The sequence below is a fragment of the Perissodus microlepis genome, chromosome 20 (assembly GCF_051167445.1).
Source record: "Perissodus microlepis isolate ML-2025 ecotype Zambia chromosome 20, ASM5116744v1, whole genome shotgun sequence".
NCBI classification, from domain to species: Eukaryota; Metazoa; Chordata; class Actinopteri; order Cichliformes; family Cichlidae; genus Perissodus; species Perissodus microlepis.
Genome location: NC_140480.1, coordinates 27,366,216 through 27,382,920, shown reverse-complemented (window position 1 = coordinate 27,382,920; position 16,705 = coordinate 27,366,216). Strand labels below are relative to the sequence as shown.

Here is a 16,705-nt window from a genome sequence, read left to right as displayed (position 1 = left end):
AATACTCAAAAACACACATGAAAGATTTAAAGAATGCAAAAAACAAATGGTAGAATAACTGCATTTGAGTTTTTAAAATGCATTTCCTGCTGTGCAAAAAAACAACCCTGCTAAACTCCAATCGATTTGTCTCAGAAATTCTTCATATCCTGTCAATTTGTTTTACCTAATTTGATTATTTGCCTTTTTCCTCTGGGAATTCACATTGCTTCACTACACATTATGTTCCTGCAGCAGTTTTTAGTGCTTTCTAGCTAACATTCTGACTCCAGTGAATGCATCTGGAGCAATTTGAGGGTAAGTGTCTTGCCCAAGGTTACTTTTGGCATGCAGAGTAAGTAGTAGATGACTTGCTTTACCTTTGAGCCACAGCCAGCCCAACGTCCAATCTCTGCATTTACATTTTACGTACATTTTACATTTTTATCATAGTCTACATATATTATACTACAGATTATTCTTAGTTACCTAGATTAAATGTGAAAGATATGCATTAAGGTTTTTTTTTCTTCCTATTTGGTTCACATATTCCTAATTTAACAACCTAACGGCAAATAAAGTGGTAAAAATTTGCATGTTGAGTTAAAATGCTTTAATCTCACAGCACTTCTGTATGTGCACTGTGCAACTGCTACCATTTGTACCTGAATAAATGATGGGAACGCCTCTCCCAGCTTTCCTTCGCCCTCATTTTGACTTTGTGGTGCAGTACTGAGCCTCACCTGCAGGGGCGCTGCAGCTCATAGCCCTGTTGTTTTGGCCGGGATGTGTTCTCTCTTTGCGGACGCTTGTTGTTACCGGAGGCGGACAGGTCTGCAGCTGCAGGTGTTTAGTGTTACTTTAGATCAGCTGAGGATGAAGAGTCGGTTATGCTGAGTGAATATGGAGCTCGTTTTTACACGGTTTGACTCGTTTGACTTTGAGGCGGATCAGCGGTTTGTGGACGGTCTGAAGTCCGTAAACAGAACCGAAACCGACCTGCTGGACCTGAAACTGTTCTTCTACAACAGGTAGGAAACACCTGGATCACCCGGTTAATCATTTATGTGTTTATCTACACCCCAGTGTGCACTGATTAGATTGATTAAAACGAGAAAGTAAAAGCGTTTGAGATTCACGTTAAAAATGTTGTTTTCTGGTTTACTACATTACAGAATGAAAAGTGTTTTGCGCTCCATCCCAGCTTCTGCATGGTTACTGTTAGGATTTTACATCAATGGCAGAATAAACCAGCTGAACCAGCACATACAGCACTTTACCTTTATCTCTGTACGCCTCACATTGGATTTCAAGTCAGTCAGTCAAGATGTGACTCAGACTTTCAGCTTTAATTCAAGATTTGTTTGTTTTTTGTAGTTTTAGCTGTTATTGAATTATGCAAAGTCCCCATTTTCCAAGGCTCAATTTGTAATTGGACAACTGACTAAGAAGCAGTCTGTCGCCCTGATGAGGCCTGTTGTCGTATTTCATGACAAATGAAGCGAACAAAATATCTGATATTGATTCAACGTGTTTAATTAGTATTTTTATAGCTGCATTTTTAAATAAGAGTCCCAAAGAGATGTCAGTTTCCAAGTGAGAGAGGCCATCATTAGGCTGGAAGACGAGATAAACCTATCAGAGAGAGCTAAAACTGTAGAAGTGGTCAAACCAAATAATCTGGGCCATTCTTTAAAAAGGAATGAAAAAATGCGTTGTCCAGCTCGGCATCACCAAAAGACCTGAGACAACAATGATACCAGAATTATTTCCATGGTTAAGATAAATAATAATATTCAAAGCAGTTCTGAGGTCAGGATTATTAGAAGTTACGATACACTTACAAGGTTAAAGATGGTAATCGAGTGAATACAAGGCTCTGCTTTTCCATTGTACCTTGTTAAGTTCAATAATCAGCAGTGAATGCGTTAAAGCATTTTGTGATATTTACCTTCATGCCCAAACTTTTTTTTTTTATGCCACCCTTCCAAAGAAACAAAATATCAAACACAAATCTCTATTCCTCTTTTCCCGTTGTCCCCTCACAGGTTTGTCGAGCCCATCGACCGAACCGGCTACAAACAGTGGAGCTCTTCTTCCTGTGTGAGCGGCTGCCCTGTTGAGCAGCTAGACCAGACGGCGTCGTCACATTCAGACTCTGAACTCACAGCAGAAACTTCTGAACCCACAGAGACAAAGCAGCTCTCCTTTGCAGAGGTGATGCGACTGGTTCAGGAGGGAAAGGAGGTTCCCGGAGTGACAAAAGTGGACATAGAGCCGAGCAACCAGTATCCCACTCCCTCTAGAATGGAGCGGATGTTAAAACCCTGGGAAACTGCATCATCATCCCCGGAGTGACCTCTGACTCTTTACAGCACTGTGTAGATAAAACTCAGTGTTCATAATAAAAAGTATGAAAGGTTGCATTGCAAACAGCCTGCTGTTGTTACAACTGCAGAGCAACAGTCATGTCCCCACAGCAGTCCAACATAAACATATGTACAGCTTGTCATACAAAACAGATCTACATGTCCTACACCGTCACCACTAGAACAGATGGAGTAAATGACATCTGTGTCTGTTGGTGTTTTGTTTGGAGAAGCTAAACTTTCATTTAATGGAAGTAACTAGAAATCTGTGGTCTGAGGTGTCAGAATGATGGTCTGAGAGGAGCCAAATTTCATATGCAGTTGTTGTTAAGTTTCATTTGGAGCTTTTAATGATTTATTTGAACTGTCCTTTTCCCAGAGTTGAATGATTGTACAGCAAACATCTTTAATTACTTTAACAAAACAAAACAAAACAAGATTGGGTGCACACGTAACTGCAGCAGCTGTGGATAAAATACTCTTACAGCACAACTTGACAATTTTCTAGTTTGCTCCTATTTTTAAAAACACAAAAATAATAAAAGTGGATTGGTTGGGTGGTTTTGGGTTTGAATGAACCAGCTGATCTGCCTGTGCAGGTTCTCCCTCATAGTCCAAGAACCTGCTTATTGGGTTAACTGGTGACTCTAATGTGACCATGACTGGTTGTCTCTGTGATTGATTGGTGACCTTTCTAGTGTGTACCCCACCTCTCGTCTCATGACCTGTTCAGCAATGCTTAATTGGATAAATGAAGATGGATTTAAAGATTGCTGCAATTCAGTTTGCATTAGTTGGTGTACTGCAAGCATTTCAGATTATCATGGATTATTCTGACTATTTGAGAAAAAATATGAATGGAATAATTCATCTTTTGGTATTAAAGTTATATTTTAATTGGGTGGTGTTGTTGTTTAATTGGGCATGAAACAACACAAAAATGTGTGAGGCAAAGTTTTCAAGACGTGGCTTTGGAAGTCCATCTTGAGGACTAATTTGTTTCAGACCTACATTAACAGCATCTGTTGTTATTAAAGAGCCCGTTGTAAATGTTATGAATTCCCTTTTGCAGCTTTCCTTTACTTCACTGTGTGAAGAAAAAACAAAGACTGGAGCAGGATATCCTGGTTTTGTTGGTCTTTATTTTGTTATCAGTAATACAGATTTTGGCTCAAGGAAAGGCATTTTTGGCTAAATTAGTTCAGACATAAATGAAAATAAAAGACAAACTTTTTCCTTTAACAGCACCTTTTTTTTGTAATGCCTGAGTAAAATCCCATGAACACTTTTTCATTATGCCCCAACGTTTTTTCCCCCTTCACAAAGATGATTAACTATCATGCTAATATTTTTCTACATCTTTCTCATTTGATTAAAACAAAGACACTTGAACATCCGAGCACACTGCAAAACAAAAACCTACACAGTTCACGTTCAACTAATGTCAGCATAAGATGAGGGAAAAAAAAAAAAGAGAGTGTAACAAACATGCAAAGTTAGCACCGTTGCAGTAGCACCATTAGAAATCCCAAAAGAAATGAGGTAAAAATCAACATCTAACTTTCAGCCTCTCTGTTGTGTGAATACGTTGACAGTACGAAATAATTATGTGATCAAACACAGTGACTCAGGATGAAGGGTACCACCATTACCTAAATCTTCAGTAAAACTAACATAACATTACAAACTTAAACCTTACACCTGAACAGTATTTTAAAAACAGCACCAAATGTTCAGATCTGCATCAGTGGTTTGTGTGAAGCATCAGCACTGATGTTACCTGATGTCGCTTTGAAACAGTGCATTTCTATTATTAGTCTCTCCATCATTTACCTGATTAATCAACAAGCAGTTTGGAGAACTGAAAAACATGATTACAGTACGATTTTCTGCAGCACGACATGACGAGTGTGTTGTCCCCCCCTCGTCCTCAGTCAGCAACATCATCATAATCCCAAAAAAATTAGTGCTGGAAGTAACAATTAATCATTCTACTGATTACACTTTTAAAACAATGAACTGTAGCTTTTGAATTACAGAAAAATGTTACAGAGCATCAATACCACAGACCAGTAATTTTCCCACAAAAGCTATTCAGCTTATATTTGGTTAAAAAAAAGGGGAAAAAAAGAGCAATTTTAGGACCTTGAAACTGAGAATGGGCTTTAAAAAAAACATAACTAAAAGAAAATAAAAAAATAATTCTAAACTGTCATTATTTGATTGTTAATTATTATGAATTTATTGTGACCTCAGGGATAGAAAAGCACATTTGAGAAACTGAAACAATCACTGGTGATTTCTTTTTTTTTTTTTTTGCTTGACACATAACCTGAACAATAGAATTAAAAAAGATTAACATGTAATTTTTATCTAGCAAATAGCTGCAGCTGTTAGGCCATGTAATTAGATCAGCAGATTAGCAGACGTTTCAGGTCCTTGTTTGAGGCTGCAGTTTTGATTAAACTTGTAAAACTTATGTCCTGGTGCAGTTTCATGTTTACTGCTTGATAAAAATCAGAAAATATGGATGCTGGACTACAAAATACATACATAAACACTATGAAATTTAAAAAATTGCCACATAATATTGAATCTAACTATGAAACAGTTAAAAGTTACATGAAAAGTTGCACTACTGTACCCCATTTTTTTCTACAATGACAGTCTTATTTTACAGTCTTACACATGAACGCGGCAGATGAATTAACAGTTTTTATTTTATTTTTCAAATTAAAAATTAATAATTATGCAATTTGTTAACAATGTTTGGCAGCCAGATGCCTCAAAGTACTTTTAGAACTTCCCCTCTGTGAATTGAAACTTTCACCATGAGGGGGCAGCATTTATCAGTGGGTGTGTTGAAATGTTTCTGGATGTGTACAAAGTACACATCCAGAAACATTACCAGGCCAGGACTGTAAATATTAGCGAACTTTGAATGGCCTACGTTGTTAAATAAGGGTTACACTGACCCAGTTTACCATGCTGTGGTACAATGTGGTATTACATTAAAGTCCAGTCCAGCCCCACTTCAACTCCAGTGGATATCCCTTTAACAAAATACAGATTTTGAACATAAAGTCAAAGGTTGTTCCTTCAAATGATGTTAAGGGCTTTAGTTAGTTTCAGAACCTATTAAACTATTCTTTAAAACACAGGAAATTAACTTTTTTACTGGCCAGAAAAGAAACCACTGGAAATAAAAAAATAACCATTTAGAGGGGGAAAACTGAAAATTTGTATTCTACATTGTATGCCTTTTTCATGTTATAAATATACCTACCCTTTTTGTTTTACAGCAATTAAACCATAGTTACAGTCGTTCAGCCGTATTTCCCACTTTAGTAGACACTGCATGTTCTGACAAAGTCTGACTCGTGTGGCTTATTAAAATACTCAACTTGTCGTCAGTAAGTAGATTCAAAATATTTTTGATCTTGTGTAAGTAAAACTCCTTAAAAAAGACAGAATTGTAGCACAAATGCCCACTTGTGGGGTAAAAATCACCACTATTAGAAGCACCATGGTGGGATTCTTCAGACTGAGTAAAAAAGTGTTTAAAGATTAAAAAATGTAAGTAAAACGCAATAAAATTCATCACAGTAAGAATTAGGTCAGACTTAAAATCCCTGCCTGGCAGGATTAAACAATAAAAACATGATAAAATACGGATCACGTAGAAACAAAGCAATAATGGTTTGTGTTCACCTGTAGCTGCAGATTTGAAACCATTGCTGAGGTAGTGAGGAGGCCTGCACCACGAAGGGAGTTCAGCGGCTCTCTGGGACCTTGGACCGGGCTCAGGGTCTACATATTTGTGTCTCATTTTATAAGCAAAACAGGCACTATAATCCTATAGTGACTGATTTTAGGCCAGGTAAGGCCAGAGGAAGAAAAGCTGAAGCAAAAGATGCCTTTGAAGTCTTAAAAACATGATTCAGCACTTACATAGCACCATTAGTGTTAATGAAGAGTTTATTCTATAATATAGAAAACTATAGAATGATATTGTGCAGGATTTAGTGTGTTTTGGCTCTGCTGTGGGTCCAGAGGGAAATATAATTGGCTCTTGTATACTTCACTGTGGACATGAAGTTACCACTAACCGTGCATGTTATCAGTTTGAAATCGCTGACACTGAACCATAACAGGAACACTTCCCGTGCATCTTTTCACATCATACAGAGTAAAACAACCCAAAAACCCTGACTGTAGCCTGTCAGACAAAAACATTGCAGTCATATTTAATTAAAAACCTAATTAAAATCAATATGTGGATTTGATAAGCGGCTATGATCTTTCCATTCATGATTAAGGTAAGCAAGGAGACTCCACTGATCCATAAAAGCCCAAAGATGGCTCGCAAACTACTTCAGCTCACTTCATGATGCAGGCCTGTGTTCTGAGCAACATAATTGTTTGATTACAGCAACCTTAAAAGAAACCAAAAAGTGTCTGTGCCTGCTGGTGGTGGAGGATCACTGATGACTGACAGGATAAAACAAAAAAGAAATGAATTCATGAACAAACTATTTCTAAAAGTCAAAGCTACATTCGGTCCTCTAAAGAGAGACCAGAGAGTTTAAACTAACTAGCAAGGCGGGGCAGGATAAGGCATCAGGTTTACCGCTCCAGCTCTGATGCGAGGATTTGCTTCACAGTTGCTATTCACATTCAAAATAATCCTTCAGGGGGGCAAACAGGTGACGAATCACAGGCACACTCCAGGAGCGACCCAGGACTTTCTGCCTTTGCATCCGGCCCATGTTGTTCACGTCAGTGTAGTGTTTGGGGAAACCAAAAATCCTAAAAAAGGGAAACCACATGGAAGATGTTATATTTTACACACACACACACACATATATATATATATATATATATATATATATATATATATATATATATATATATATATATATATATATATATATATATATATATATATATATATATATATATATATATGTGTGTGTGTGTGTGTGTGTGTGTGTGTATGTATATATATATATATATATACACACACACACATATATATGTGTGTGTGTGTGTGCATGACTCAAAAGTTAAGGCATTGGCCTGTATTTTCTTAAATGTCATAACGCTGTTAATGAAAAGCCTTAATGTTAAAAATCCTCAGATTGGTGCAAATTTTTTCTTATTTGGTTTTTATCACACTGCTGTTAGAGACTGTAAAAGCAAATACAGACTAACAGAGAAGAAAACACTCCCTGCGCATTCTGCACAATAACAAGATACCCTAGTTTGATTCTCGTCATATGCAAACAACTGCACACACGATGACAGGTTGGCCTATGCAAACACAGCTGAATCCATTTCCAGTTAATGTGGGCCGACCTGTGCACACTTCCTGTTAACAGTAAAAAGGTGCAGAGTGAAACAGGGCTGTAATTTCCAGGTTTCTCTCATCCAATCAAATTCTCCCTGGTCTTACAATCGCTGATGTCACATCAACAAACTCCCAGAATTAATTTATCTTTGAACGGACTAAAGAAACACAGACTTTTAAAAAAGCATAATTTGACAACTTTGCAGCTCAGGGTCAGAATCAAAGAAGCTGCCTACTTTGAAGTTTACATCATTGCTCACCTGTTTTGTCTCAGGACCAACTACTAAGCCCAAGTTTCATGTTTAATGCTTTAGGATTTTAATATGAGTATATTAGAATTGGCATATCATATCTGGTCTAAAGTTAGGTACAAACTAGAAGTGATTTACAGTGATGTGGTGACCTGACCATAGAAAGTATCAGTAAAAAAAAAACAAAACTTCATTACAAAAAACCAAAACCCCAAACCCTGAAAACTTAGTCAGCGCTCATTTCACTTCCCGTTGGCGGCCTTTATTTCACAACTACAGTCGTCTGCAAGTGACCAGCTGTCAGCTGTAAAGCGATGTGTACATGCGACTCAACTGCAGTGCATGTAGCTTAATAAACATTATATGTAACTAGCGTGTACTAGCAGCAGCAGCTACACCCATGTGAGGCTGAATGGGAAGAGCTGTGTAAACTAGTGCAGCACATCAACGTTTTGTGGTGGTTTATATTGTTTTGCTTTTAGGAACCATTCAGGCATGTACTCAGTCAGATACTATCAGATGACACACATTAAACACACAAGAATTAAGTCATTATACACTGACATCGATAATGTCACACTGGGAACAAATCGGTAAATAATTTATTATGCTTACTGTTCCATTTCAGTGCACCACAGGTAGTCTTCCTTGCCATTCATGTCGACGGGCAGCGGTCCCATCTTCCCCTGCCTTATTGAGTTAGACTTTGTTGTGATAGTACGGACTTTGTCAAACTGCAGGGAGAAATGTCAAATTAACAGTGTTGAACACAAAATAATAGTCTCACGATTACACAAAAACTAATATTTTAAATTGTTGACTATCTAAATCCAAACTAAACATGACCAATAAAAAAATAAAATAAAAAATAAATGATGTTGACCTTTGCCTGGCGTCCGGATTCCAAACAATCCTGCAGAGTCACCTTGTCGTCTAGAGATGTAGTGAGAGGTCTATAAGAAATCCCAGACAAGAGTGTAAACTTGAGGCCAGATAGCTTCGGGACTTTTTAGTACCACTCAAAACCAAACAATCAAAACCGAAGAAAAATAAATAAATTAAAAAGACATACAAATTATTTGATTATTGTGGTTCTGTTGAGGTTCTAGTTGCACATTAAAATCCTTGCTATGATCTGCAGTGAGCCAACACAAATATTTTAGCCTGTATTGGTACATACCTGTTCATGCCAGGCAGGTTTCCCCAAAAGTAGCGTGCTCTGTGAGCAGGACTGACTTTTATTGCATCGATAAGAATTGGATTACACTGCAAAAGAAGGCAGAAAGCATACATTAAGCATTAAAACTTAATGCAGTCTGACCCTCCACCAGGCTGGTAGCAACCTTTACTTAAAGAAACATCACCTCCAGGAATCTGCAGATATCCGATTTGTCATTGGCACTCATGAAAACCACGTTTTCAAACAACCAGAAAAACGGACGGTTGTCGTCCTCTTTCGGCCTCAACAAGGTCAGTATGCGGTAGAACTCGAAAAAGAGTCTTCCAGTACCCTCTGCAGGATCAACAGGGAAACAATTTTATTTAAAAAGATGACAAATAAACCTCTAGTGAGTCTTTATTTATTTATAGAAGTTTAGAAGTTGCATACCAAATAATCCTTTTCGAAGAGGGTTCACCATGGACAGGTCGTTACATGGACTGCCTCCAATCAGAAGATCGAAAGGACCCCATTCGGCCAGCTTTAACACACACAAAGAGACAAACTCACTGAGATAAATTAAGCCATCATATACACAGAACTTAAAAAACAGGAAGGAGTTAAAATACATTTTGAGCATTCACGTGTGTCTTGCTTGTACTCACATGTTTCCTTGTAATGGTGCGAACGTCATTGACGTATTCAATCTTTCCCTCGTGCTTGACCATCCCTACAGCAATTGAATCGTCACAAATCTCTGAGGCAATGTACCGCTCGATCTTAAGGCCCAGGTCTTTGAGCACCAGATATCCTGAAATTATGTTAAAGTAAATGAAACCAAGGGAACAATTAGAAATGCACACATTTTGCCAGTTCAACACTTTTCTAGTCTTACAGTATTCAGATGATTCATATACTTGTGGGAATGTCTAATTGGAGGACTTAACATTTTCCTCTGCTACCTGACAGATTTTCAGCTGGTTTTTAAGCCAAAAAGGAGGATAGCTGAGGAGCTGCTCATTTTGTTCAGTTGGATTATCTAAGATCACTCTGGATACAGGTATCGGTCACATTTATGTACGGTAATCGAGGCTATCCAAAAGATCAATGCCTCAGCCCAGAACCTGAAAACAATGACTCTGAAACTAACAAATATTAACGACCAACAGAATGGTGGATGACTACCGTTAGCTAATTATTTTCACCTTTGCGTTGACTTTGACGAACTGACTACTAAGGAGTCTTTCACCTCCCAGACAGCACCATTATTGGCTCATTCAGGTCAAACCACTGACCTGATTGGTGGACAACCTACTATATTTTTAATTCATGTTAAATAAACCATCGCCTATTACATTAATACAGATGCCAACTGAACCTTCCAAGGCTCTTCATTAGTATGCACAGACAGAGTGTAATGGGTATTGGCTGAGTTTTCCACACAATGTCATAAACTCACCTGTTGCAATGCCATCAAAAAGCGAGAGCACCTTCATTGGCCTGCGCTGATCAGCAGAAATTGAAGGGTAAACTCTGTGAGGCTCCTGTGGTTAAAAAATGAATTCGAGTAACATTTAGAAAAAACGAAATGGCATAAACACACAGATTTAACTTAAATCTTCTTTGATTGGCAGAGCTAAAGAAAAACTAATTTCTCACCCTCAGAGAAAAACAAAATCTGAATATTATCTGACACTGAGGATCTGGAGCTGATGATTAAAAACCCTCAAAGAACAGACTGCTCATTCCAGTAATTAAAGGTGAAAGCAGGTCCATTATTAATAAAACTAAGATGCTTTTAATAAATAATTTCATTAAATATTTGATAATATTTGATAAACTATGCCTACACACAGCCAAAGGCAACTGTCTAACATCAAATAATTGCCCCTCTTCCAGCCCCACTTCATGCATACAGTAATGTCCAAGTACTCAGAAGTAAGAAACTCCACAGGTGAAGATGATTAGGACTTCTGGGTCATGCGTAACATTAATTTTAACCTTCAGCAAAATCCTCAAAGGCGTCGACACATCTGACCTTTAACTACCAGCTTAAAAAAAACAAACCTGCAGTCACTCGTCAGCCTGCAATGCCTGGTTCATAATCAGTCACATAAGTCAGGATTAAAAGGTTTTAACCTGAGTTTAACCGAAATACACTTTAACAATTTGCATTTCGTTGAATGTGACGGGATGTTAAAATTAAAAATAATAATAATAATAATAAAAAAAAACAACCCCCACTCCCCTCAAATATCATCATATCATGAAGGCACACACACACCACAAGGTCATTTTCATTCAAATGAGTCATCCTCTAATCTGGAACAAAATCTCAGTGCTGTTAAATGTTAAATTAGCTCTAATTAAAGCACATGTTACCATGCTATAATTACAGTTAATATAAAAATATACATTAAAAATATTAAAAATTAAAAAAAAATATTAATATATATTTAATATATATATATAAAAAAAACGCTACATTGACTAATTTAACATCACCTGACTCTCAAATGAAGAAAAAGATCTCTGTATGTTGGGATAAGATCAGACCGTTTGCTTATGAAAACAAAAACTGCATTTCTAATTAAAGATAAGAGCGGCACGTACAAACTCCATTGCGCTGTTGTTGGCAAAGAAGTCTTGGACCTTCACACTCCAGTCTGCCCTGAGTTTGAGGTTTCCTTCACACTGTGATGGCTTGCATATGTAGCAGCTCCACGGATCGACATCTTTCAGCTTATCAAAGGTTTCTGGGCCCACCAGGATGTTCAGACAGTCCTTACAGTAACATCTGGGAGACAATAAAAATAAGAACATCAATCTCAGAAAGTTGATTCTGGTTACTGGATGTAGCGTTTTCAGTGTGAGAAACTTTTTGCCACTCATCCAAGTGATGAAGACAGAAGAGAGACTGAAGAAGTTTTTAGAGGCTGACGAAACATAAAATGAAACTCAGGGGTTTGTGAACTGATACAAAGACCTTAAGAGAGGTGAGGGGGTAGGACATGAGATAAAGGGAGAGGTTGGTGAATGACACTTTGACGTACATCTTCTTGGTGGACTCACAGGGTTTACTCAATAGTATATACATCCACCATATTAAAAGGCAGTGGACACAACAGACCAGCTGTTGTAAGTTGTTTTTAAAGCACCCCGTTTTTATTTAAAGTCTGCATAGGCATGCATATTCAACAGACAAGTGCCACCAAAGACATGTCCAATATCCTCAGTTTCCATGAAAACTAGTTTGTCATACAAAAACATTACTTTTCTAATCCATCCTGATGTTATCGTGCATCACAAAAGAAAAATAAAACAAACTGACATGATGATACTCCTAGATTTAGCGACTTGGCATTCTTTATGCCACAGACAATATGATAAAATGACTAACGAATGACATCAAACTCCTTCTTATAACCACAGAAGTTAAGCCTTAAAATTGATACTTTTATTTCTTTCCCATTATTAAATAATCTAGTGATATCTGTCTCTCATAAATGGATATAATAAACGGAAACTGAAAGCAGGACCTAAAGTGAACTATTCATGATGGAGTTTTAGCTGAATAACTGGGTAAAGTATCATGTGGTCAATTAAAATATAAATGACTGAAATAAGGAGGATTCCCAGGCCAAATGTCCAATTATGGAGATACATTACTTCTCCAGTAGGGGTGGGCGGTATAAACAGTATACAGTAGAAACAATATGGATTTGGCCAACGGTAGAGATTTTGACTATACCATCTTACTGCGATAGCGCGTGTTGATGATGTCATCAAGCTGCGCCTGTTTTGGTCGAAAGCATGGCAGCGGCTGCAAGCATGGAGCTTACAGGTCGGTCGACGTCGGTCATATGCACCTTGTTTGGGTTTAAGCAGTCGGATGTTGAGCAGAAAAATATCATCTGCAAATTATGCCGGGTGACAGTAATAGCAAAGAGAGGATATACAAGTAATTTGTTTTATCACCTTAAAACGAAGCACGCTTTGGAATATGAGGAAAGCCAAAAACCGTGCCTTCCACAAACGCTCAGTCAGTCAAGTGGAAAGAAAAAAGTGGCCCTACACACCAGCAGACATTGATATTTTCCAAGCCTTTACCAAATGCACTCCATATGAGAAAACAAATCAGTGGTGGATATCACAAATGCCATTACCGTGTACTTGTGGTGCCTTTTCTTACAGTGGAGAAAAGCGGCTTTATGATTAAGACACTTGAACCATGTTATGAGGTACCTGGTAAAAAAACATTTATCTATCTATCTATCTATCTATCTATATAGATAGATATATACCCACCCAGTCTAACCAGATGCCCAAATCACCTCAGCTGGATCCATTTGACCAGCAAGAGGAGCAGTTCTGCTCCAAGCTCCCATCAAATAACTGAGCTGCTCACCCTGATGCTGACCATTGCCACCATATACTCTTTCAGTCATTTGGATCTTGTGACCATAGATGAAGGTTTTAATAGACATGGATTCACATCAAAAGCTTTGCCTTTTGGCTCAGCTCTCTTTTTGCGATGACAGCACAATACAATGTGTGCAATGTTTGTAGTAGGTAAACAGATGTACACCGAGTGGACCACAGGAAACATTAGTGAAGCCAGTGTTACAGGTGAGGTGAACTTAGTGACTTTACTGCCAATATTATAAAAGCTTCCCAATGTCCAAATACCTCTCTTCTGATTATAGTTTTCTGATTAAGAAGAAGCAACAAGGGGTTATCCAGTGTGCTTCGGCCTCTGTGAAATTCTTTTTCGTCTCCCCTGCCCTACAGGAACAATGCCTTTTGTGTATTCTGAGACCACAAAACACATCGGCAGTGTCTCTGTAGCAGGATCAAACAACAAGAACAACATAATTTTGATGAGCAAATGTGAAGTTTTAGTGGTTTAATGATGCCAGGAGGAAGACTTTAAACTACTTGCATGTTTCAAAAGATTATGGAAACTGTAGCCTGATCCAGTCATCTCAAATTTGTCTCATGGAACAGGCCAAAAAAAGTCAGTTTGTCATGAGCAAGTTCATGAATCCATCATCAAGAGGTTCTCTCAGATATTTCTGTAACAGTCTGATATTAACTGCTGAACTTTGTTTTGCTTATTGAAATGTTTTTACCTAAGCGAAAGTCACATTGAGAAACCATAAATATCAATATGTTTGCATGTGAAAAAGAAAACCTGTGGAGTTTTTACCTGCAGCAGCTGGGATTGCCACACAGAATGACCTCTAAGCCTGCACAGCATACAGTGCAGTACGACTGGTAGCCGTCGTCATCGTAGCGATACAATGTTTCTGTGAAGTTTGCCTGTAAAAATAAGGTTGTTTTCAGATTTTAATAGAGGACATCCTTCAGATAATGGCTAAATTTTGACACAGCAGGCTGTGGGAGAAACAGAATCTTTGTGTTATTACATTACCTTGCATCTTAGACAAAGGCCACCTTTAAATAATGGGTGCTGGACGTCAATATCAGTTGATCCACAAGACAAACAAAAATCTAAAGAAAAAAGAGAGAAGAAAGTTGTGTTTATATCAGTGGTTTGAAATCAAGTGTCTTCCATAGCAGCTAAAGAACTTACCTTCAATTGTTTTTCCCTTTTCTTTGACGCCTTCTATTATTGATTCTGTAATGAAATATTCACATGAAATAAAAATAATGATGGCAACATAAAATCAGTTGCTTCATTTAGTAGTTTCGTAGTACAAAATAAAAAAATAACATTCACCTTTGTTATAGATGATGGCGGGGACATTTCCCTTATTTTTTAAAACATATTTTCTTTTCGCCGGAGGCGGGACGTCAGACAGAGTCGAGTCAGAGGATTGACCGTGTGGAGAAGAGTCTTTAAGAGGCAGAAAACAAAGAACATTAAATAACTTGGATGTTTTTAAGAAGCATCTTTGGCACCAAGAAGAGGGAAGAAGGAAAATAAAATATGGTGCTTTATAAAGAAAGTAAGAAAGAATTAAAAATAAACAGACATACCAACAGGTATAAATCCATCAGGTCCTGTTGGCAGAAATCCTTCAAAAGCCCAGTCCAACATCAGCTTCAGCTCTTTTTCTTCGTTGCCTTGAGCCTCAGGAAAAGACTTTCCACACCTCTCACCTGCCAACTGCAGATTATACATGTCATCAAAATCTGGAGTATGGTACAAGTACATTAAACAAGGTTCAGCAGCTTGATGCTACGATACATGAAACGGTCACTCTGTTATTTAATTTCCATTGTAATAGGCCCTCCTGCTTTTAACCTCATAACATTCACTGACCTGAATATACAGTAAGTAGAGTGAAAACAGACATCATCTGAAAGTGCACCATCGAATGATTCAAACACTTAACATGAGCTCACAGCAGCGATAATTCCTCACTTTGTACCAAGATTGATTACACAGCACAACTGTTTTTACCGACATCTACAAGGACACATATCTGAGTCCAACAAACACAAGCCTTTAGTGTTTTTGTAATAAAAGGTTGCTCAGTCAGTTTGTTCCTTTTAGCAAATGTTTTGAAATCAAGCCATGGTTTTAACAGACCTACTGAAAGAGTAACTTCAATAGATAACCATTTATACCTATACTTGACTCAATGTAGTCTTTTCCTAAGAGTCCAGTCACACCAGTTTGGCGACCCAGTGGTCACTTCGTAAAAATCTGCACTCCATGAGCTGTTGGCAAGCGGCTTCAAAGGGGTGCATGCTGTTGTCAGTACAAAGTGCTGCACCAAACACCAACTTTGATTGGTTTGGTCATTAGCAGGTTGATGCAGTGATTCATAATTATGTGTGGAAGATTTCGACTTGTCTGCAAACACACTCCAACTACTCCCTAAGTGGAAGCAGAACTGTGACAAGTACAAGACAAGCCAGAAATAGTGACATTTCGATTTCAAAGTAAAAGCTGCGTCTTTTGAAACGTGTTGGTTTCAGGAGGCACAACTTTCACCTTTCCAAGCTTAGTGGTTAATTAACGAGTGCTTAAAGAGAAGTTGGTGTCTTCCATGCAACTACAGGTGACTATGGCCATCTTCTAGTGATCAAAGCAAACACAGTTGTTTTTGGTGCAGCACCCTCTTCCACTTTCAAAAGGTGACCACCAGCAATCACTCACCAAATGGTTAGGGAATAAATAATGTTGAACCCATGGCAACAGGAGGTTGCCAGGTTGCTCTTTCATGGAGCTCATGAGCATCTGATGAACTAAACCTGAAATGTTATATCAGCCTCAGATGGACAATGAAATTAAGATTTGTGAACTATTTCTTGAGGTTTTAAACTTTTTACCATAAGTTATTCCCCATTAGAACTACATTAGTTTGGTTTAGCAACACAAACTAATATGTCTGAAGGTTCTCAGTCATCCAGGTCATCGTAGTCTAAGGAGCTTGGAAAGAAAAGGGTCTTTGAACAGAGGCGTTGGCTTGTGACACCAAGTGTCTGCCATCTATAATCCAGTTTTGAGATTCCTTCCCAGACGCCTTAATTCCCACTCATATCCTGGGCCAGTTGACCTCAGGAAATCACATCATAGGGTGGGGCAAGGTTTCACAATGAGCTCACCCGATAGCTTGGCTGA

The 16,705-nt window shown here is 38.0% G+C and overlaps 2 protein-coding genes across 3 annotated transcripts in view; one reads left to right on the top strand and one right to left on the bottom strand.

The window, feature by feature from the left end:
* Positions 1-766: 766 nt before the first annotated feature.
* On the top strand, positions 767-3,403 carry LOC146364731 (uncharacterized). The gene is made up of 2 exons (XM_084916934.1): positions 767-1,010; positions 2,028-3,403. The coding sequence occupies exons 1-2, from the start codon at positions 883-885 to the stop codon at positions 2,335-2,337; spliced, it is 438 nt and encodes a 145-aa protein (XP_084773060.1). The 5' UTR covers positions 767-882; the 3' UTR covers positions 2,338-3,403.
* A 67-nt stretch (positions 3,404-3,470) lies between these two features.
* dnmt3ba (DNA (cytosine-5-)-methyltransferase 3 beta, duplicate a) overlaps positions 3,471-16,705 on the bottom strand; it is a 29,666-nt gene continuing 16,431 nt past the window's right edge. For both annotated transcript variants that reach the window (XM_084916932.1, XM_084916933.1), the window contains 14 exons: positions 15,112-15,241; positions 14,852-14,968; positions 14,705-14,749; positions 14,543-14,622; positions 14,318-14,430; positions 11,722-11,905; positions 10,568-10,652; positions 9,774-9,919; positions 9,559-9,649; positions 9,314-9,462; positions 9,130-9,215; positions 8,833-8,902; positions 8,565-8,683; positions 3,471-7,157 (listed from right to left, as the gene is read on the bottom strand). In XM_084916932.1, coding sequence (XP_084773058.1) covers positions 7,016-7,157; positions 8,565-8,683; positions 8,833-8,902; positions 9,130-9,215; positions 9,314-9,462; positions 9,559-9,649; positions 9,774-9,919; positions 10,568-10,652; positions 11,722-11,905; positions 14,318-14,430; positions 14,543-14,622; positions 14,705-14,749; positions 14,852-14,968; positions 15,112-15,241 — 1,557 coding nt within the window. In that variant the 3' untranslated portion in view covers positions 3,471-7,015. The remainder of the gene's footprint in view (positions 7,158-8,564; positions 8,684-8,832; positions 8,903-9,129; positions 9,216-9,313; positions 9,463-9,558; positions 9,650-9,773; positions 9,920-10,567; positions 10,653-11,721; positions 11,906-14,317; positions 14,431-14,542; positions 14,623-14,704; positions 14,750-14,851; positions 14,969-15,111; positions 15,242-16,705) is intronic.

Excerpts from the sequence above, each read along its gene's own strand:
- LOC146364731 (XM_084916934.1), top strand. The coding sequence starts at position 883 with ATGGAGCTCGTTTTTACACGGTTTGACTCGTTTGACTTTGAGGCGGAT. Across the intron at positions 1,011-2,027 it reads AAACTGTTCTTCTACAACAG|GTTTGTCGAGCCCATCGACC; the intron begins GTAGGAAACACC and ends GTCCCCTCACAG.